This window comes from Sinocyclocheilus anshuiensis, unplaced genomic scaffold, assembly GCF_001515605.1.
Source record: "Sinocyclocheilus anshuiensis isolate Anshui unplaced genomic scaffold, SAMN03320099.WGS_v1.1 scaffold1455, whole genome shotgun sequence".
NCBI classification, from domain to species: Eukaryota; Metazoa; Chordata; class Actinopteri; order Cypriniformes; family Cyprinidae; genus Sinocyclocheilus; species Sinocyclocheilus anshuiensis.
The window spans coordinates 856,015-879,376 of record NW_015541012.1 but is presented as its reverse complement, the minus strand read 5'-3'; the positions used below and the strand labels follow the sequence as shown (position 1 = coordinate 879,376).

General features: G+C 36.6%; 1 protein-coding gene across 4 annotated transcripts in view; it reads right to left on the bottom strand.

Annotated features, from left to right (window-relative positions):
- The window catches only part of LOC107690434 (ubiquitin carboxyl-terminal hydrolase 32-like), a 55,824-nt gene that overhangs the window by 16,536 nt on the left and 15,926 nt on the right, over positions 1-23,362 (bottom strand). For 2 of the 4 annotated variants that reach the window (XM_016488771.1, XM_016488772.1), the window contains exons 2-14: positions 21,528-21,633; positions 20,861-20,979; positions 19,779-19,938; positions 9,231-9,362; positions 8,749-8,856; positions 6,928-7,043; positions 6,433-6,495; positions 5,982-6,065; positions 5,764-5,825; positions 5,192-5,294; positions 4,661-4,850; positions 2,265-2,443; positions 1,520-1,660 (exon numbers count right to left, since the gene is read on the bottom strand). In XM_016488771.1, the coding sequence (XP_016344257.1) occupies positions 1,520-1,660; positions 2,265-2,443; positions 4,661-4,850; positions 5,192-5,294; positions 5,764-5,825; positions 5,982-6,065; positions 6,433-6,495; positions 6,928-7,043; positions 8,749-8,856; positions 9,231-9,362; positions 19,779-19,938; positions 20,861-20,979; positions 21,528-21,633 (1,563 nt within the window). Of the gene's footprint in view, positions 1-1,519; positions 1,661-2,264; positions 2,444-4,660; positions 4,851-5,191; positions 5,295-5,763; positions 5,826-5,981; positions 6,066-6,432; positions 6,496-6,927; positions 7,044-8,102; positions 8,293-8,748; positions 8,857-9,230; positions 9,363-19,778; positions 19,939-20,860; positions 20,980-21,527; positions 21,634-23,362 lie in introns of those variants that run through there. The other 2 variants (XM_016488773.1, XM_016488774.1) reach the window with 2 other exon arrangements.

Genomic DNA, 23,362 nt, shown 5'->3' with positions numbered 1-23,362 from the left:
TTCTGACAAAATCTGATTTCTTGATGATTTGATATTTTATAATAGTGATTTTATAATTTCAAAATATAGAGAAAAAATAGAAATGAATGACTAATAAGTCAATAAGTGCTCCTCTGCTGCCGTCTACTGGTTATAATTGTGATTTGATGTATTTAAAAATTTTTACACAAGTCTTTGTTTACAACAAAATATATTTTGGTCATCCCATTAAAAATAACATTCAAACTGGATCATTTTAGAGCTTTAATGTGCTGTAAATAGTTGTGTGAAATGCTTGAAAGTCATTGAAAAGTGCTTCAAATTCTCTCTTTTAAAAGGTTGTACAAACCCTGCAATGAATGATGTAATGCATTCGACTATTTCTACCACAACACCATCAGCACAGCCAGCGAAGGATCGAACGCAACTGTTTTGAACAAGCGCACCTTTTTTTAACAACCAAAAAGTGGCTGTTTCGTTGTCTGTTGAGGAAGTACAGCGGAGTGAAAACGTTTTTCAGGAGTCGCGGCAATAGAACAGAGAATTCTGTGCAGAATTTGAATGCTTCTCACTGGATCTCGCAGCACTGTTGCATCTGTGCAGTAACAGTGTCGCGAAATCAACTTTGGCTCCTGAGTAAAGCTGTTCTGAGCTCGGACAAGTTTGTTTGCGTTGCGGTCCGAGCTGATAAACGGTCCGCGCTGCGCAGTTGAAACGTAGCGCGGTTTAGTTTCGCTTTCCATTTGATGTTTATCAAATGCAACAGAAATGGCAGCGCTTATGAGTTGGACAACGCGGTGGTCGCTCCAGTGCGACCGCTCACAAAAATTACTCGCACCGGCAGAAAAAATGGTCGCAAAATGTGACCATTTGGTCGCAGTCTGGAGCCCTGAAATAATATTTTCAATGACTCTAAATTAATTTATTTTTAATTAATTTTAAATCATTTTTATTCACAATATTTAAAAAATATTTAAAAAAAGAAAAAAACTAAACAAAAAAAACTTACAGCTATTTTTCATATTATACAAATTGTAATTCAAATTATACAAATAAATTGTAATTCTCCCAATGTTTTATAGTGAAGTTTACTCACTAAGAAATATGAACCATATTTTTTTATGGGGGAAGAATCAATAATTAAAAATGATTTCTCAGTTCATCCTTCATATGATGCGCCATTTCAGCAAAAGTTTTTAAATCACCTCCAGAATGTAACCTTTTTACTGTTTATTTGAAGACATCCCGTCATTATTAACCATTTTAAGGCCATCTGATATGAATCGTGCTAGCAAAGTGAAGAAAATGAGTCTGATAATGAGAGGCAACACTGTCCAATAGAGGGTTAAGTCAAAACAGAAAAGCAAAATCTATGATCAGGAAACAGGCTTAGTAATATCTGACACTGTTCATGTGACACCTCATGACACGTCATCATAAATATAGTGTGTCAAAGCAAAAAAGCCAGAGCAAATGACATTCATTGAAGCATAAATTAAATGCCCATGGTGGCACCTCTGATGGGAGATGGCATACGTACCGGTCGGGGCAGGCTGAGGTTGGCCCCATACCAGTGGTAAAGCGCCCTCCATACCGGCTCTGGCACCGTCTCAAAGTCCCGGCCAGACACCAGCTGTTGGGATTTCTTCAACCGGCCTCCCTCCATAGTCAGTGTGGGCGCCTGGACAAAACAGAGTCACACACTCAAAGGGAGTTCATATTGACAGCAATTTGCAATGGCAACATGTAGCGACTAGGCGACCTCCAGTGAATAAATCACAGGCGGTGTAAGAGTCCTTCACCTTGCTCTTCTCTGATGACTCTGTGAGTGGGAGGATGGATGAAGAGGTAGACAGGACCAAAAAGGTCCCATTTTGACTTTAATACTGCTATACATTAAGTTGAGTAAAGAAAGCCTGATTATATGGGACGTTACATTAATACGAGACTGCAAATGTGTTTGTGACAAGGCATTACTGAAGCAAGTAGTTTTATTTAAAAATGCTTTTAGCTTCACATAAAAGCATTCATTTTCTAGAACACAAATGTTACAGGCCATTCATAACAGGATTAATTTGTTCTAGGTGATTTCAATTTCAAAAACGGCACTTTAGTGTAGTTTTGAGCTCTCTAAAGCTATAATTAGATAGATTAGAAGAAAAACAGCTTGAAGGTGTCATTTTCCCTGCAGCTCTATTGAATGCACTTTAGCAGTCATTTTGATGGACAAGAGGATCAGAGGCTTCCTGGTTTCAGTGGGTGTTCTGAGCACATGGTCCACTCACCTTCATGGGCTCGGTGGTCACCAGAGGCTGGTTGTCTATGGCACCAGGTCTCTGCATGGCCATGCTGTTAGGTAAATGTCCATTGGTGCTGGAGAAACACTGGTTGTTGTTGTCAGAGATGTTGTGCTGCCGGGCAAAGCAGACATCCGTGGGAGAGGAACTGGCGTGTGGGGTTAGGCCTGAGGAAGTAAAAACACGTTACGTAATTGAGGCTAAACACTGTATCTAAGCCTTTATGGCAGGGGAGGGCAAACTTTTTGAATCGAGGGCCACATCGAGTTTTTTTTTATATAAGTGAGGGGCCGCATAGTATAAGTACAAATGAAGCTTTGACATTTTTATTCTAAATTGACACTCATTTATACTGTACTGTATGCGTACTTGTACATACATGGCAGTTCTATTCTTGTACCACCTCTACCTTATTTTTTATAAGCACTTTATGACACAAAGATAAGTTGCATTGGTGTATACGTCAATTGATGTATAAGACACATTTTATCATTTCAATCAGAAATAATGTAAAATAAAAGAAACATTTACAACCATTATAAACATGTATTTATATTCCCCTCACTCCACAACGAATCCCTTTAATTTAGCAGTATTAAGAACAGAAAAAGGAATACAAATATAAGTATAAAACATACAGAAATTATAGTGGCATTCACTGTAAACATTTATTATAAACGCCCAGCCTAAACAAGTTATATTTAAAGTGAACCTGAAACTAGCGGCATGTGGGAAATGCGCTATACAAACTCACTTGCCTCTCTCATTCGTCACCAATCCAAATGTGCGCTCTTTGTGCTTGACCTTGATTGCTTTATATAAGTCACCTTGGAATATAAGCTCAGCACGTTTCAGATGATAAAAAACGTGATTTATAATCAGGAAAATACAGTACTATATCCATTTCCATAAAAACGTGTGTGGAAAATACAAGAAAGCGTTATCTTTGCAATATGATAAAACATCAAATTATTTCCATGTTTTCCCCACGAAATTACTTAAAAAAGCACACTGTCTTTCTCCCGTTCTCTCTCACGCACATTTTTCTTTCTTTCTCCCGCTCTCTTCTACAAACGCATACAGTACAGACACACAGTCAGAAGCATAGACATAATAAATATGCATATGGCTGCATCTTCGCGAGCACACGTGGAACAAACACACGCACAAAAACTTGTCAGCACTGACCGGCACCTTGATCAGTAAAATAGTTTTGCAACTGAAAAGCTACATGACATTTCTCAGTAGCTATGTAGTAATGTCGCAGTTTTTGAAGAATTTAAACTTGCAGATTCACTGTTGGTAGAGATGCTGCTGAAAATGTTGAGAGACGAACATGCAGTACTCTAATTCACACACAATTTTTATCTTTTCTTTCATATTTGGGAGTGTTTGACTGACCCTTCTCGCGCAAGACATACAATGCCCATATGTGCATTCAAAGCAAAGCAATAAAGCATAATTTTAAAGGAACCGTCAACTCATTATAAAATGCGGCATCACCGGGGGCCCGCTTCAGCTGATATTTTGCTGATATTGCATCAAATTAATCATTTTGGACCAACAGCCTCATGGGCCGGATGAAAGTGCCTGGCGGGCCGTAGTTTACCCACCTCTGCTATATGGCATTTAACTGGAACAGAGCACTACCCATTAGGCCACTATTCTTTGTTTTGAAAGAAGTCTCTAATGCTAAGGCTATATTTATTTGACCAAATGTAGTAAAAATTGAAATATTACAAGAATGTTAAATAACTGTTTTACATTGTAATGTATTTTAAAGTGTAATTTATTCCTGTAATGGCAAAGTTGAATTTTCAGCAGCCATGACTCCAGTGTCACATGATTCATCAGAAATCATTATAATATGCTAATTTGGTGCCCAAGAAAGTTAGTATGTAACAACTGCTAGGCTCTGACATAAGGTGCGTTTACATGGAGCATTGTATTCTGATTACAATCGGTTTAAAAGTCCAATCTGAATGAAAATGCTCCATGTAAACACTTCAATCAGAATAAAATTGCCCAAACCAATTGAAATTTCAATCAGGTTGAGAGGGGTGGGATAAACCTTTTCTAATCCTTTCGATAGGACATATAAACACTTGATAAAGTTTTTTTTTTTTTTAAACAAAAAAGGAGTATGGTTAGTAGTATAGAAACTCTATACTCGCGCAGTGTGAGCATGTCAAAAGATTAAATCCGATTTGAAGCTTGTGAAATATAAACACGCACATCAACCTGATCACTTTATTTAGCGTTCATGTCAACACTACGTTCGGATTCATCAGTCAGAATGATTTAATTCCGATTGAAACAAAAAGTGTCCATGTGAACGTGGCTACTGAGTCTTAAATTGTACTCTTAACTGAGCGTGTACTTACTATTACCAGTGCTCTCTGACGCCTCTGATGAGCTGGAGATGTTATCAGGGAATTTTTCCTCTGGGGAACTGGGGGAACGGACCACTATTCCATTTCTGTTCAGGACAGGCTCTATAGGTGCTGTGGACTGAGAACTTCTCATCCCACTGCCCTGCACTGATGGCTGCTCCATGACAATCGACTTATTATCCTGTTTAACACAATGGGTTGAATATCAAAAATTCAAGAATCCACCATAATGACAGTATTATCAATAGAAACTGGGCAATGCAAAACTAAAACAATCACGCTACTTTTTGGCCAGCTGATACATGTACTATAAAGTGGTCAGAATACATTTTTTACAGTCAGTTTAGTTTTTCCGTTGTCCACTTATAATTACAAGGTCTAAAATGGTTACAATTTAGTTAGCTGTACTCAGTTTGTTTAAAATTATCTTATTTCAAAACAAATGAAAAGGAAAAAGGTGATTAATCATATGATCCCTTTTAATTGTTATGTAGAGGCTGAATAGACATATTGCAGACTCACATATCTGACATAGTCTTTCCATTGCTGCCACCACTGCATGGAGATCAGGAACCAGTTCTGACCAGGCTGTAGCCCGTGTCTGCTCTCCCTCTCCAGCCAACCCCTGTGCCATCACACAAAATCAGCGTGGATAACAAACAGTCAGTCAAAGAACTATCATATTTATACACAAGCACCAAAATAACCCAACAAAACACTCCTTCTGTCAAGAGACATCAATGCTAAACTTGGGCAGTTTTGCCAAAGCAATAAAACAGACACACTAATGTGGTACAGTATTTATAGTATCTTTTTGAGCAGCGTCAGTCCCGCTGGAAAATCTAATTGAAAATGAAATTGTGTTCTCAATCTCTGTCCGGACTAAAACACTGTCAGAGGCAGTGGAGGTACGATGGATCCTTATATACAGACAAAGCCTAATCACAAGGCTTATGGGAGAGTGAAATACAATACAGCCCTCATAAGGCTTGTTTCAAAACACAGAGAAAGTGCTCTGTATGGACGCTTTTGAAACAAAGCCGAGTTACAGACAGTGATAGGGTGAGTAAAGAAATGCTGTGTCCTGATCTCACCTAATGATCTGGCCTTCCTCTTCAGGGGTAGCAGGACGCAGGCCCAGGACGATATGACACACCTGATGACGAACAGATTAACAAGCAATTTCAGGCCAGACCCAAGACAACGACGTATATACTTTATTGGATTCACTCATGTGTACAGATTATAGAAGGATTTAGACACCTTTTATTTTTTGTTACTTTGTCCAAAAACACTGTAAACAGGATCATACCTGAAACAGCAAGTTGAGGAACTCATTGGCGAGGGCACTTTTCACACTCCATATCTGATAGTCCTCCAGGGTTAAGTGTCCTTGCTGTGAGTAAACCACAAGATAAATGTTAGGCCACAAATGACATACACTCATAATAATGTCCTTAACAAACACTGGATTTAAGAAAAAACAAAAACTTGAGTAAAACGTTTTTTAATTGAGAAATACTATTTAATTTACATGCCAATGTTACAATTTTATTTCGTAATATTTATATTATATTTATATTAAATATAAATTAAAGATTATATTTTACATTATATTTCTACTAAAATGTAATTTAATATTTAAATGTAATTAATTTTGCTGTAGTTTCGAAATGCAAAATTTTATTGGAATTGGTATTAACTAATGAATTTTTTTAAATCATGATATGCTATATGCAACATGAAAACGAAAGAGTAATTACTTTTGTTGTGTCATGCATTTTCAGTATGTCCTCTACAATGTCTGAAACGCTGGAATCAAACTCCTGAAACATACAGAAGTCAAGTCAAGTCACCTTTATTTGTATAGCGCTTTATACAATACTGATTGTCAAAGAGCTGTACAGTGTCAAACAGGAAAAGAGTTTGTCAACAATGCAAGAAGACAATAACAAAGAGTCATTTTTCCAGCTAATGTCAGTTTTCAAGCATAAATCATGAAGTATCATCATGAAATCTAGAACTGACATGAAACGACTCCACTAAATGTAAGAAACACAATGACAGCTCAGGATGCACAAATCAATAATGAATTAATTTGAGTTTAATTTAAATGTATAATTCCACATTAGTGCATAACAAAATAATGAATATTAATACTATGTAAGTAATTAGTTCAGCTGTCTCATGTTATTATTGCTGTTTCTGTGGATGTAAACAGGTTAGTTCGATTAGACAATCAGCTGCTCTGCACTTACAGGGAGGGTGTCTGTACGGTTATCCTTCCACACCTCCAGCAACGCCACCACCATCTCGTGGATCTCATCCCTGGACAGAACTCCATCCCGATCTACATCAAACACTTTAAAACAAACTGCAATAGACAAGGAGGAGGAAAATAAAACAGGGATCTAGACAAAAAAAATCACTTAAGGAGCCATTGTCTCCTATAGGAAACAAAAATAGGTGTCAAATTGTTTTTTAAGTGCCACAGAATAAACGTGTTTTTATTTATTTATTTATTTTTAAACACCTTAAATTGCTTACATTGGGAACTAAACGTCTTTTCCAACTTGAGAACTATATACAGCCACAAAGAATTGTTTATTACACAGAATCTGTGCCAATATCACAGACCATAATTATGTCAGAATCACTTGGTCACTGAGTGTCGTTTGGGCTCCTCCTCAATGCATCCTATAAATATTGTCATATGTCTTGCGCACATCCAGTCTGTTTTTCTTCATTAGTATCATGCAATTATATAGGAGGTATTGAATCAGCTCCTTACATTCTTTCTTATCACATAGACAACAAGTTAAGTAAAACTATGAATATGCAATATAGTGCATAAATTTAACAAAATGCTCCTCTTTATAGTTATTTTTTTCTAGTGGACTAATGAGCTTATGGACACCGAATGGTTATTCAGAGGTAAATGCATACATACATGGCATTGTTTACAAGCTTTAAACGTTTTCCACAACTTGAAACACTGAATGAGCGATTACATGAGACATTTCAGTAAGTTGTACTGTATCTTATAATATACCTTTTGATGTCCATTCATGTGTATATCATACTATAGTAGTAAAGGAAAAGATTTGATGGGTTTGCGTGCCGCTTGAACTGAGACGCTAAAGCGATTGCTCATGCCGCATTTAAGAGCGCCAAAGCTGTATTTTTTTTTGTTTGAATTTCGTTATGAGTTTGGCAGAACTTTAAAGCTGATACTTTGTTTATTGAAGTGTAACCGAGCACAAAGCTTATTGAGATTATTGGACAGCAAGTGTGCTACAAATAATATGAAGTTCACGCATTAACAGAACACAGCATATAGACTAAACATCTTGATAACGAAGCCATATTAGTATCGATTATAAACGAGAATTGTTAACGATATTGTTAATGTCCACACAGCTGACAGCTTTACCTGTTGAAGTTTGTTCAAGTTGTGCACGAAATAGACACTCTTTTTCTGCACTCTTATTTCGCACATCTCCGTCATTTTTGAGCTCTCTCATGCTGCACAACTGGAGCTGCTTTTAGCAAGAGTGCCATCAACGCTGGTGTTTGGCTGAGATGAAGACTGTTTGAAAGTCTTTTTTTTTTTCTCCACACTAAAACTTTGATGTGCATTGTCTCAGTTTATTACGTCAACATAACAAAACATGTCATCGCAAAACAAGCAGCAAAAAAGGCATTACATGCACATTTTTAATTCATATAAGTACATTTGTATAGTCGCCAATGGCGATTTCAGTAAAAATATCACTCGCTAATTAATATTTTTTGTCGCAAATGCAACCGTTTTATTCGGAGTCTCGAGCCCTGTAAGATGGGGAACTTTAACATATTCTTCAAAGAAAATCTTTATAATTTGTGCAAAAAATATTGGAAAATTAACTGGGTGAATTTAGAAAACATAATGTGCTAGCTATGAAATAAGCCTCAACAAGCCAAATGATTTTATTCTAAAAATGTTTTCAAATGTTTGAAGAAACACCCACAAAAATCCTGCATCTGCCATGGAATAAGATGAATAACTAAAAGAGGATGATAGAAAATAAAACGCTTACACTTTTGCCTCTCCGCTACTGGGCCCCGACAGCACGCTGAGAGCCCGCAAGATATCTCCTTAAAGTCAATATGATTGTCCCGATTCTCATCAAAGGCATAAAACAAGCCTGGAAAATGGGAGAAATTGTCAGTGTTTAGATTAGCCAGAAAGAGTAATTGGATTCTCTGGAGATCTTTTATCACAAATGATCCAATAAATTTCAAAAGCAGAGACCCACATCTACCAAAATAAGATGAACCGTGACTTTCCTGGGTACTGCAGATGCTTTCAAAGCATGTGAGTCGCAGGTGGATGTATGTCAAGTCAAGTCAAGTCAAGTTTATTTGTACAGCGCTTTTCACGATACAAATCATTGCAAAGCAACTTTACAGCAAATGAAGTTTCTACAATATTTAGTGGTAGCTTATCAATGTGAGAGTGTTTGTGTGTCTCAGTCCACTGGAGAACCTTTTAAAATTGCTGTAATGAATTTTGTCTTACCTTCACTAAGCGATGCGTGAATAGGGGGCGAGACCAGAGGGACAAAGGTTTCCAAATCAAACCGGCCTGTCCTTGATTGGGCTTTCAGCAGCCAGTAACGCTTTTCCAAGTCTATAATGTCTGATTCTTCTACTGCAAGAATGGAAACACAAAAAAATCTGATTTATTTTTTAAATAATTTCTTTTAGTGTGCAGTGTCAAGCATCAGTGGAGCATGTGCTCCTTCTGTAATTGAATATCAGTCCCAATCAGTCCCAAAGTCATTATTTATTCACCCTTATGTTGTTCACCCTCATATTTACTATACCTGAAAACATTTTTTTTTTAATTAAGTATAAATATCTGATGAAAATGTCAAATATTAGAGAATGCTGAATTTTGCCTTGCAACTAACAAATAAAATAAGCTGTAGCTTGAGCATGAATTATTGCTTAAACTAAAATTGTAATAAAAAATAAAGCTAAATAGAAATATTAAAAAAAATATTAAAAACTAAAAACAATATGACAAAAGCACATAAAAACTCAAAATTAAATTAAAATGAAAATATAAAAATAAAAGCAATTTTAAAATGTGAGTACTGTAATATTATATAAAATATTCTGTAATAACACTGCCACAACTGACAATTTCCTCATACAAAGCTATCATATAGTTTCAAAAGACTTGGAATATAGTGTCACACAAGTCATATAGACTCCAGTTTTAGGGGTTGAGTGATTTATGAGTTTGTTATATGGCAAGACCCGTGTTATTATTTACTGCTTTTCGTTTCTACCTGACTGAATTTTCATTGTTTGGATGAAATATTCTTAAAATAGACACAGGAATCATTTTCATAATAAATTAGAAACCACAGCGGTAGCAGACTGACTGTAAGTGGGCTGCGGTGAGTGACATGGATTTTCATTAGATGATTAACATTTATGATGAGTGATTACATAAGAACTATTAAGTGAAAGCATGACACAAGTTACCCCCTTCATAACGCCATATATAGTCCAGTCTTTTAGTTTGTTGGGATTAAGATGACCTAGGTCAACTCTTCTTGCTTGACCATAATCTCTAGCTTAGGCTAATAGGATTGCTCTTGCCCCTCCAACACTGACCATCACACATAAGGCAAGTGTCAAAACACAGGAATACAAATCTGATCTTTTGTTTAGCCTCCTCCCCTCTCTATTATTCAAAACAAAATACATCTCAGTGAATGCACTCAATAAATAAATAAATAAGCAAACTGATCCATAGAAAAAAAAAGAATGTCCTAAGGGTTTCACGGGACAGGAATAAAAGGCATCTTAATGGAAAGCCTCTGTATTTCCCTGAAACTCCTCCGTTATCTCAGACTCTTGCAGCACAGTCAAACCTCTGTGGTTTGATGGACAATTGGGAGTATGATTGGATTGGGTCAATTATTTCCCATAGTGCTCTGGGAGAGCAGGTTTACTGTCAGAGGGCCGAAGACTGAAAGACTATAGTTAACAGAAACACAGAAAGCGGTCTGGGGATCTATAGGGGTACGAACCCACTCACCATGAATCACGATCAATGATTCAGTGTTATTTCAGAAGTGGTTAGGAGTGGAAACTAAAGCTATCTTGACACAAAGGAAACTCTAGTCCTAAAACAACCTTCCCATCCGAGATGCATTTAACATACAGCCAAACAACATTTAACAACAAATCTCCTTCTGGAATGAAGAGTCATTACAGTACACCACGTAATTAATGCAGTGAAGAATTATCATTATTCAGAGCAACATTATTATTATTACTAAAGAACAATAATTAGTTTAGAATAGCCGTTGGGAACTGAATAATTGCTTGAGTGTTATTCACTGTTTGTGTATTGGACAGCGAATACTAATCTAAAACACTTATTATGTGCCATACGGATAAGCAAAGAGCCTTGTTTATCCTGAACGTTTACAGCCTTGATTGCATCGGTACATCTTAATATGAGGCACCATGTGCAGTGCATTTCAAGCTAGCCGTGGCCTATGATATCCTCTTGTCCTGTAACACATTATGGCAGGAGGACATGCATTGTTTCTCTGGCTAGCGTGACGCTGTCAGGCCTCAAAAGTTGTCAAAACCCATTTCCCCCATTACTTGTGCTATTTTCCCATTACTTTTCTTGCTGTCCTGTAACAAGGAACAGAGTGCATACAGACCATGTCAGAGCAGAAATGACAGGTCTGGACTGAGGGTACACTTTTGTATTTAATATCACAAACATTTGCCATCTCTCTTGGGAACAGATACCATTTTTGATGCCTTTTCAACATCAAATATTTGAAAAGTGGGAATATGACATTTCACTCTATACTGAAGGGAAAAAACAGATAATAACAGCAACGATAGACCACCAGTTATGCCCACATATTAAAACACTATACAGAATATTTATACTTTTAAAAATGAATTTGTCATTGAACTGTGCCTAAACTTTGATTAAACATTTAATAAGTAAATATATAAGTGTGTAATGTTTAGAATTTCTATTTTTAAATAAATGCAGTTCTTTTGAAATTTCTATTTATCAAAGAATCCTGAAAATATTTAAAAATAAAAATTATTCACAGTTTCCACAAATATATTAAGCAGCACAACTGTTTTCAACATTGGTAAAAATAAGAAATATTACTTGTGCACCAAATCAGCATATGATTTCTCATCATCACAATGATTTCTGAAGGATCATGTGACACTGAAGACTGGAATTAATGCTTGATGAAAATTCAGCTGTCATCACAGGAATAAATACATTTTTTTTTTTTATATTATAAAATAGAAAACAGATATTTTAAACAGTTTTACAATATTACTGTTTTACTGTATTTTTGATCAAATGAATACAGCCTAGGTGAGCACAAAAGACTTAATTCAAAACCATGAAAAATCTAAAAATCAAACCATGAAGGTTTATGTTTACCATAAAGCTATTATATTTATATATAGCTAGCATATAGCTTCATATACATATTATTTGTAAACTACACCCCTCCCAATGCCAGTACTCACCTAAAGGAGCGACTCTATCAGAGTGGCAACAGAAGAACCATACCATATTCCACTGCACATGCCACAGCTCTGGCTGTTAGATATGGCGTGTACCATAGCAAACGTTATGTTGGCAAAATACAGTTAGTCTCCATCTCCATATGCAATCTAACTCCTTTTCTTTCTCACAGATTACGGTCACCCAGCCTTCACTTTCTTCTTTCTAATAGGCCTCTTGCCTGTTCGCACTTGGACTGGTGTGGGGCATATTCTGGAAGGCGCATGAACCCATAAACCCACACGCACTCACACAGATCACACAGATCATGACTACTCCACACAAACAGCACACACACAGCCCTCTCACTGAGCTAAGAGGATAATCTGGAGTGGGCCACAGATTACCATGGGTTGCCCAGGTAGCTTCTCTGATTGGCTAGAGATGGAGAGCCAAAACTGTCCTTTATTGACAAAGCAAACTTCTAATTCTAATTTTAATGAGCTATTTGCATAATCTTTTGCTTTTGTGTTTTTTGACTTTCTAACTTGTACCTAAGGATACAAGTTATTTTGCCTTGGTGACACAGTGAAAAGAATAAAGCTCAGCCTTGCACATTCATTCTGTAATGGAGAAATATGCTATAGAAAGAATCGATCATGGTCCGCATAAATTGACCTTCCAATAATGACTGTGTATACAGTCAATTGATTAATGATAAAGGCAAACAACTGCTGTGTATGCTGTTTGAAGCAACCTACAGGCAACTGTTTTAAATCACAAACAGAACAGGCTTGTCGATATTGGTTTGTTCCTGCCCAGTATTAATGGTTGTGATTCAAGCCTACTGAGCTGCCTACCTGCATAGCATTATCAGATCTGAACATCAAATCAATTTTACTCATTTCCACTAAAAATATCCAAACATCCTTGGAAAAAAAAAAGGAGAAAAAAAAGAGAGAAAAAAAAGATAAATTTACAATGCAAACAAGTCTGCTGTCTAGGTAGACAGTTAATCAGGTTTTTGCACAGACAAACAAAGCTACCCTAGTACCATTTCAATTGAATGCAAAAATAATATTTGGGGAGTCTTGAATATGGCTAAAAATGGAAATGTTAAATAGAACGATAACCAGAACAATAGATAGCTAGACAGAAAGCTAGATAGAAAAATTGCTAGAACAATAGATAGCTAGAATGACAGATAGATAGAACGATAGATAGATAAATAGATATAGTAAAAAATAAGATATGAACAACATTATTATTGCTAATATATTGTTGCTAGATTTATTTTAGAACGTATTTTTTCAAACCATTTTTTAAATTAATTTCAGTTAAATTCATTTCATTTCATTTATTTACTTATAAAGCACAAATAAACACAACAAGAGTTGACTACTGTGCTGTGCAAAAGAGGAAAGGTAAAATAAAACGAATAATAATAAATATAATACACTAAAACACAAGTTAAAATGAGACCAAGAATTATAATGAATTAAATGCAAGAATAAAAAGATGAGACTGTAGCTTAGATTTAAAATCATATACAGAAGATGCGGATCTCACAGATAAGGGAAGACTGTTCCATAACCTAGGACCGGCCACCGCAAACGCACAGTCACCTTTCAACTTCAATCTTGATCTTGGATATGACAGAGTAATACTGTCTGAGGATCGCAAACATCTGGCAAACCTATTCACATTTACAAGATCTGACAAATAAGAAGGTGCCAGACCATTTAAAATAGGGCTGTGCAAAAAATCGAATGCGATTTTCATGCACGTCTCGCCAGTAAAGGCGCTCCTGTGATTAGTAGTAAATCTCCAGCATGTGCTTTCAGATGGAGCGGCATTTACTACACAGAGCCGTAGTTCACTGACAAGCTACGCAAAATCGTGTTCAAAATCGCAGGCAATTCATTGCTGATTATGAACGCGATTTAGTGTAGCTTGTCAGTGAACTACGGCTCTGTGTAGTAAATGCCGCTCTATCTGAAAGCACATGCTGGAGATTGACTACTAATCACAGGAGCGGCTTAAAAATGTAAAAAAAAATTTAATTCAACTCTATAACGCACTGGCAACCAGTTTAGAGACATTAGAATCGGAGTAATGTGTTCTCATTTACGAACCCCTGTTAAAAATCTGGCTGCAGCATTTTGAACCATTTGAAGCCATGATATGGAGGATTGGGGTAGTCCAATATACAAGGAGTTACAATAGTCCAAACGTGATAAAAACAAAAGCATGTATGACTCTTTCAAGATCTTTAAAAGATAGAAAAGATCTAACTTTTTACCAAGACTCTAAGAAAATTTGACCAAAAAATCTTCACACAAAGTTGAAGACTCTGCAAGACAGATATTGCCTGTTGGATTAAAAACAGAATTCAAGATATTAAACAAAGTCCTAGGACTATTGGTGTTTGGAAATTATCGCAGAAAAATAGTTAGACTTGGCAGCTTTCACAGCTTTTTGATATGTTATTAAAGACTCCCGTAGGATTTCATATATTATATCATTACAAAAATGCTTTGGCCTCTTTATGAATTTTTTTAAAAATTGTATTTTTTAAATTGTCCATTTTACAGTGAAAATAACAGTGAGAGTTTGTGAGTCTTTAATTGACATGTACTACTTTAGCAGATGATTTTATCCTAACAATGAGCATAGTTTAAAGCATTTATTTATCTTTGAAAATGTACAAATCGTATTGTTCCTTATGTACATTCTAAAAAATGATCAAAAAGAAATAGATTTGAGTGCATTACCAAAAAATACTGATTTTCTACTTTAAATTTTAACATTTAATTCAGTGTTACCTGCCATTTCTTTATAATTGTGAAGTTTACTAACAATTTTTTTTCAGTGTAGTTCACAGATCCTGGTTAAATATTAAAATATAATGACATCTGAACCTTGTTTGAGGTTTTATTGTATATTAGTTGTTTGGAGCTTCGTTTCTGTGACCGGTTTAATTTAGCAAGTGTTTGTATTTCAGTTGCTTGTTTTGGGTTAGATTGCACTTCTGAGGGATTTGACAAGGGACAGACATTATATAATATATTAAGAAGTATAAAGAAGGGACAACTATTTTTAATAAAATACAATTAAAACATACAGATCGTGTGCAGAGTTGGCCTGTTAAAGTTTTAATTCAACTCTATAACGCACTGGCAATCAGTTTAGAGACATTAAAATCGGAGTATTGTGTTGTCGTTTACGAACCCATTAAAAATCTGGCTTCGGCATTTTGAACCATTTGAAGCTGTGACATGGAGGATTGGGGTAGTCCAATATACAAGGAGTTACAATAGTCCAAACGTGATAAAAACAAAAGCATGTATGACTCTTTCAAGATCTTTAAAACATAGAAAATATCTAACTTTTGACAGAAGTTTAAGATGGAAAAAACATGACTTAAAGGGGTGGTTCATTGCGATTTCACTTTTTTAATGTTAGTTTGTGTGTAATGTTGCTGTTTGAGCATAAACAATATCTGCGAAGTTACGCGCACTAGAGGCGGTTTAGCCAATCACAACACACTGGGCTAGCTAACCAATCAGAGCCCATCGCCTATTTCTGAGGGAGGGGCTTCATAAAAGCAGGAAATTGATCAGCGCGTTTCTCAGAGAAGGGACCGAGCGGTGTGGAATAAAGGCAAATTATGTGAAAAATAATGCGTTTTTTTTAAAACGAAGCATTAACATGTTAGACTGCACCCCATAAACACAATCAAGCCTAGAAAAAAAACACTGAACCACCCCTTTAACTACTGAGTTAATATGTTGGTCAAACTTAAAGGAGGAATCAAAAAGAACTCCCTTTTTTTCACCGTTGGTTTGATAAAAGAGTTTAAATGACCACAGTTAAAATGTGGTTTTCCTTTACCCACAGAGGGTCCAAAGACAATTGCAAATGAAACTAAATGCTCATTAAAAATAAATAAAGAAAAAGAAATAAATACTGTATTATAATTATTATTATCATGAATACCAATCTAAAACAAAATCATGGCTATCACAGCATGGTAACTTGTGAATGTGGGTCACTTGGGCCATGCAGCACACCTATAACTGAAAACATTACAGGCTTCCCACATTATGATTTCATGACAGCAAAAGCACTGAGTGACTGAGCGGGTGAGCGATCTTCAGCCCCTAAATAAATCATTGTTTCTATGAGAAGAGCTAGTGCTCAGGATTCGGTCACTGTGCGGACTTGGGGTCTCTGAGTAAATGCAGCCATTTCCTTCACTGTGTCAGTCTGGTTTTAATAGCTGGGTGGCAGTGACAGCTGCAACAGGGCCGAGTGTGTGCAAATGCTGTGTGTGTGCTCACTGAGTGGGAAGTGTTGCCTGTCACTCGCCATTATCTCACAGAGATGCCTCTCTCCCCGTGGAGGGTAGGCTGGCTGATTTGCTGATGCCTCCTGTGTGTCAGGGAGGAGAGGGAAGTGGACAAAATGAGACTTGCAACTTGCCTAAACATCTACAGCATAGACTATCAAAGAGCAGATTACTGTCAGCTTCAGCAACACGCAATGTCTCTCGCACATGTAAATGATAACCTTTAAGTCATTTCTCATTAAAACACAGATTTCTGTAAACACTAGAGATGTCACAATTCTCAATATAATATTGAACCGTTTGGTACGACATCCACAGTTCAATACGCATTTGTGAATTGCTTTTTTTCGGTTTTGCTTTTAAATAATTTCTGTGTGTTTTATATTATTTGCGTGGAGATGAGGAAACGACTTCCTGGAGCGTCATCAGTTCTATTACTTCTGTGATGTATATGTGGAGTCCTCCAGCATCCAGTATGAATTAAACAGACATTACATGTGTTTATAGCACTCAATAATGACAAATTCATCCCATTTTGAGTGAAAATAGGGAAAATAATACTTCTCTCAAAATAAATATGTAGACATATGATAATCCATGTTTTCTCCAGAGTACAGAAGTGTACAGGAGTTTTTTTGTGGTTGTTGTTGTTAATTTGTGTTAAAATAAAATCACATTTTAAATCGCTAAAAATGGCATTTTAAATCGGATGTATGGGCTTACTTCGGATTTGTAAACAAGGGAAGGGATGTAAGTAGGGATGCACCGAAAAAGAGTTATTCTTTACTAAAACAGGAAATTACATCGCTCCCTTTGCCAAGTGCATTCCAAACTAGTGGTCGACCGATATTGTTTTTTTGACAGCCGATGCCGATATCTTGGAAAGCAGAGTGGCCGATGGCCGATATAAAGCCGATATAATTTTATGTATTTTCATTAATATTTAAGAAATTTGAAATCATTTGAAAATTGATTTAAAAATGTGTTAAATAAACATACTTATACTTTAGATTACAAAGTATTTTCACATATAAATAAATATTTAATAAAAATATAATTAAAAAGGAAGTAAACACTGTAACCAACAGGGCACTCAGTATTCTGGAAAGTTTGTGTGCATTAATCATATTTTTTCAAATAAAGCCAAGGTAACACTTATTTTACACACAGCACACAGTGAAAATGACATGAATATGACAGTGGGAAAATGCATAAAGCGCAGCATAATTTAAAATCACGAGTTTAAAGTTTGTCGATCGCCCGTCTCCAGTGAAGCTGAACTCAGCATTCAATTCTTTTGTTGCACTTTAACAAGTAATCTGAACGGCCTATATATGTGCACTATTTTAACCAAGCCCTCACTAACTGAGTTTAATGCCACAATTATGTTAGAACCATAGGTTAGAACGCATCTCATTCTTATTTCTGTGGTGGTGCGTCGGGCTCATCATGGGGCGTGTGGTCCGGAGCGCTGTATGACTGATGTAGGCTATCTGTTTAATTTAAATTCACTCCAAATATATTAACTTACCTGTTTTAAATACTTTATATTTAACGTGTTCGTTTATGTCCAATATTTAGTGTTAAACTGTTGGTCTTTAAAATAAATCTACTTTTGATTTTCACCGTTGACTGATTTTGCAGACCAGACTGATAACTTCCGTGCGTCGATGCGGCAAACTTGTCACAGGACGGGCAGTGCTAGCGATGTATGACTGTTGTATCCGAATATATATGAACTAGCAGTTTTAAATATTTTTGTATTTAACATGTTAGTTTATCAGTATGTTTGAAAGTATATTATTTAGATTCTTGGTGCTTCCATAGGCTCCCTCTCTCTTGCGGTTTAAAACAACAAATTGTTATGAAATAGCCTATGACAAGTACAGAGAGTCTCTCTCTTGAACCCACCCACCCATGCACGATAACATCGTCTATCGGCGATCTCACGTACTGGCGATATGACGATTTGAAAAATGACCATATCGCCCAACACTTGATACACATACACACTTCACAAGATCTCACAACTGGATCCGACTAAGTTTGCAAGGTTTTTGAAATTGGATGTTTATTAGACATTCAAAGACTTGTTTAAATGATATAAATGCGTATTTGCTGAATGCTGACGGCAAACAAGAAAGTATTATAATGTTTGCCTTTCTATTACTAATAATATAAAAGCAGTCGTTATAAGACTTTTTGTATACATTTGAATTCCTTTGTTTAACCGTTCTATCTGATTATTAGACAGACTTCTATCCGTATTTAGACAGAACTGTTAACGACAACAGCGAACAAGAGGGAGAATGTGAGCACTGTGTGCCCAGGCGCTGCCGTTCTCAGCGCCATCAAAATGAAAGTCAGTCGCGCCGTCAAAATAAAAGTCCTGCCTCGAACGCATCGGCCAAACAGGAAAACTTATCGGCCGATGCCGATATTTAAAAAATGCCAAATATCGGCCAACATATCGGCATTGGCGATATATCGGTCGACCACTATTCCAAACGACTACATAATAGCACGCACATGCCCTGCTCACTCCAAAGTCCCCACTCCAAGGGGATAGGATGATCACTTCCATTTGGAATTTGCCCCATGAACCGTTCGGTACCGATACTCGTACCGTTACACCACTACTCCTTACACTATCAATCTTATCTGTGTGTCTATATTAATGTTAGCTGCTGAAAATTCAGCCATCACATGAATAAATTACATTTTATTAACAACATAAATGACATTTATTTTTGATCAAATAAATGCAGCCTTGGTGATCATAAGAGACTTCTTTGAAAAACATTTTAATGACCCCAAACTTTTCAACAGTAGTGTACATCAACTATTTTAAATTGTACAGTCATTTTATTATAATTGTAGTTCAGTCCCTTAAAAAAAGTATACAGATATATGATCTTACCCTCTTTTTCTCAAGCTTTTCCATTACTTTCTCTTTTTTTTTTTTACTTCAAATCAAACCTCAGAGATGGTTGGTTTAGTTCAAGGCTTAGAATGATAAAAAAAATAATTTTAATCACCATGAATTAAAATGAATGGAGAAAAATACTTCCAGAACTAGAGTGAGAGAGTATTCAAAGAATACAGACAGAGTTTTGAGAGCATATTGAGAGGAAGCATTCAGAGAGTACTGAGAGGTCATTCAGATACTAATCATAGAGTATAGTGACACTTACAGTGTGTGACACCAGCCAGGGTTTGATAGAAAGTGGGTGTGTCGCTGTCGTCGGTCAACGTGACGCACACGCCACCTGACAGCAGCCAGCGGGAGAACGTGAAAGCATCTTTATTCTGCAGAAGCCAGCTCTTAAACTTCTCGTAATTCACCTTCTCTCCCTGAACACAAAGAGACAGAAACACTGTAAATAAACAACAAGGTTACAATTCTCTAATGAACTTGTGACCAACTTAAAGAGCACGACAAAAGAGTGCAGAATTGAGAAGTGCTAGTTGCTTCCTCTTGTTCAGTGTAGGGGAAGCTTTCTCATTATTAATATGAACTAAATTCTATTGTATGCAGATATATTTATGTGAGTGGGTTGAGTAAAGAGATAAGAAAAAGTTTTAGAGCTGCTGCCAAGGGATAGCCAACAAAAGTGCTGCACTGAGTGGCTTTTCCCTAAATCAAGAAAGTGATGCTGCAGGAGGAGGAATGAAGGCTGAGATGAGAGTGCAACTTACAGAAGAGCCAATAGAGAAATGGGAGAGAATGCATGTTAAAGCATATTACGTGACTTTATTGGCTGCAACATTTGCACTGTCAACCTTTTAAGCTTATTATTAGAGCAGGGCTATAACACAGAGGAAGCTCTCTCTGTAAACACAAGTTTAAATAGGGCAAATGGTTCAAAAGGTACTGTATATATAGATTTTGGCAATCAATGAAGAAAGTGTCACAGGTCTGACAGATTGGATTAAAAAGGCATTTAATCCATTTATGAGGCAGCAAATACTTCAGTCATGCAGCAAAATGCTATACTTTCTCCAAACATCTTGCGAACCTAGCATTTCCATTGACTTGAAAACCGAAAGACCACATAACTGACTGTAGCTATGTTTCAATCCAAGTAGTTTCATTTATGTAATTTAATTTGTGAAATATCAGATTGTGACATATTGGAAATAGGGAGGTTAAATAGGCAGATTAATTTCCTGTCTTTTGAACACTATGTGGCTGGATGGCATGATGATTCATCTGGAAAGTCATGAGGCTGGTGAGACTGAGGTAAATCACACAGGTTAGTTTTCCTGCACTGACCTCTGTGAAGCACTTCCTAAGTGAGGGCGGGACCTCCCCATCCACTGAACGGAGCATGTTCTCCACATCCTCCCGGACCACATAGGTCCCCGAATCACTAGCGAACAAGCTAAAGATGTCTGGGGATAGAGAGGACATGCTGGTTAATACACACATACCTTATCAGAGTCTAGCAGGCAATGTGTCTCGCAGCCTCACATCAATCACAGCTGTCAGGGACACAGTGAGACACACTAGAGTAGACAGTACATCTATGGGGAATATCAAGTGAAGTGGAGTGTGCATGCGGCTACCAGTTTCACTAAAGAAACACAGAGCAAAACAAAGCTAAATAACATTTGGATAATTGAATATACTGAGCCAGAGGTGTGCTTGTTTAGACTGCTGTTTGAAATGGAATTAGTTGAGCACCTCTTGTGACTTGCAAAATAAACAAAATACACACGTACATTTGTAAGGCTGAATAAGATGTGTTATTTTAAATTCTGAGAATAAAGCAACTAAACAGAGTAATTATCTATAATGCATCATGCACAGAATTTATAAAACAAAGATGTAGAGCATTTGATTACAATGACAAGCACTGAAATAATGTGCGAGATCAATGTAAAGAGTATAATAGGCAGAATATGGGAGTGGATAGTCATGTGCCCCTCTGTAAACCTACATTTGGCTTTCTCTTCATCACGTCCTCTTGTTAATAGAACCAGCCCGACGATCAGGTAGTTGAAGTGCAGCCCTTTGGATATGCCACCAAAAGAGTTGTAGATCACCTACAACAGATGAGAAAGGGAGAAAGGATGCACATTAAATGTGGCCTGTTAAAATGCACATAACTCAGCATTTAATTCTGTTCAAAAAACATTGTCTTCAGGTACGTTCACACCCTTTAATAAGAGTTTTGCAGCTGTATGAGTCACAGTGATCAGTGGCACTGAGCTAGATTTTGCTACTGAACTAAACTTTATGCGAAATGAGCAGCAATGCAGCAAATACCAATGGGTGTGAAGATAGTTCTCCACTACTTGATGCAAGTAGAATTCTACTGTAGAAACCACCAGCTCAGATATTTGGTGACTTCCAATGATTTAGTGCATTGTCAGTGTGAATGCCCCTTTTTAAAGAACACAGGAAATAATGCAAAAGTACATTGAATTGCACGTAATGATTATGCAAATGTCATACAATGAGATCTACACAGATTACACAGATGACAATAACAAACTTAGTTGAGTTTATAAATAATAATAATAATAATAATAATAATAATAAAATAATTTAAAAAATAATTATCAATAAGCATAGCAAAACAGGTTGGAAAAAAGATTTTACAGGTATTTACAGGACAAAGTCATGCAACCAAAATGAAACAGAAAACGTGTATCTTTTGAATTTCACCATAGTTACACAATGAAGAAGATCATTACTTCCCATCAGTATGCTATTACTTAATCTACTGGTGTTCAGCGCTTAAGACAGACAGCCTGGTGTTAGTCGTTATCTCAGACCTTTGATTTCCGCTGAGATTCTGAGAAACATCAGACTTTTAATGATTATACTCCCTAGATACATATCTCCCGATAAATCAGCTGACAATGTTTAGTTTAATACAGAGGAAACATTACATTGTCTCTACCCACACTGCAGGGCTACATATAATGTGTTGCAGTATAAAAAATATCTCTGCAAAATGTGGCCCAGCAGGAGGCTTACCAGTAAAATACTTTTCTTCCTGTTTTTGATCATTTCTATTCCACAGAGACATCTCATGCAGACATAATTCACTTTTATGCCTGGTATAGGGTTGCCAACCGTCCCGTATAATACGGAATCGTCCCGTATTTAAGGCATCAAAGAAGCGTTCCGTATGAAAGCTATACGGAACGCAGTTTGTCCCGTATTTAAGGCATATGCCTTATGAACACCTAGACAATACGAATAACAAACTCTAAATTGAGAATTAATCATTCTTTTTTGACAAGTGTTTGATTTGTGAACATAGCTGTTCCAGGGAGGCTTTAAGACCAAGCGGAATCCTCTGCCGGCTGGTCGCTCCCAGCGAGCGGGACTCGCGCTAACGGAGTTGGGTTTTTTTAACGACCGCGTTTCGACTTCAGCAAATCAGTTTGAGCGAATGCAAACAACGCGATTTCAACATCCAGCCACGCAAGAAAACGCGCATTTTACCTGAGGGAAGACGTGATCAATAAGGAAAGTCGTATTTACATTTAAGTAACTTTCAGCGTATTCTTAACCTTGAATATCATTCTTAAAACACAAAATGACAAATGAAGTGTCAAGCACCCAAAGAAGTCCATATTTATTCTATAAGTTCTCTTTAATTGAAAAATATGCATTTTTATATATACTGTAGTAGGCCTACTGTATGCTATATTACACACACGCATATCAGAAGACAGCAAGAGCTTTATTGCCAAGTATGTTTGCACATACAAGGAATTTGTTTTAGTGTCACAAGCTTCCAGTACACAGACACAACAA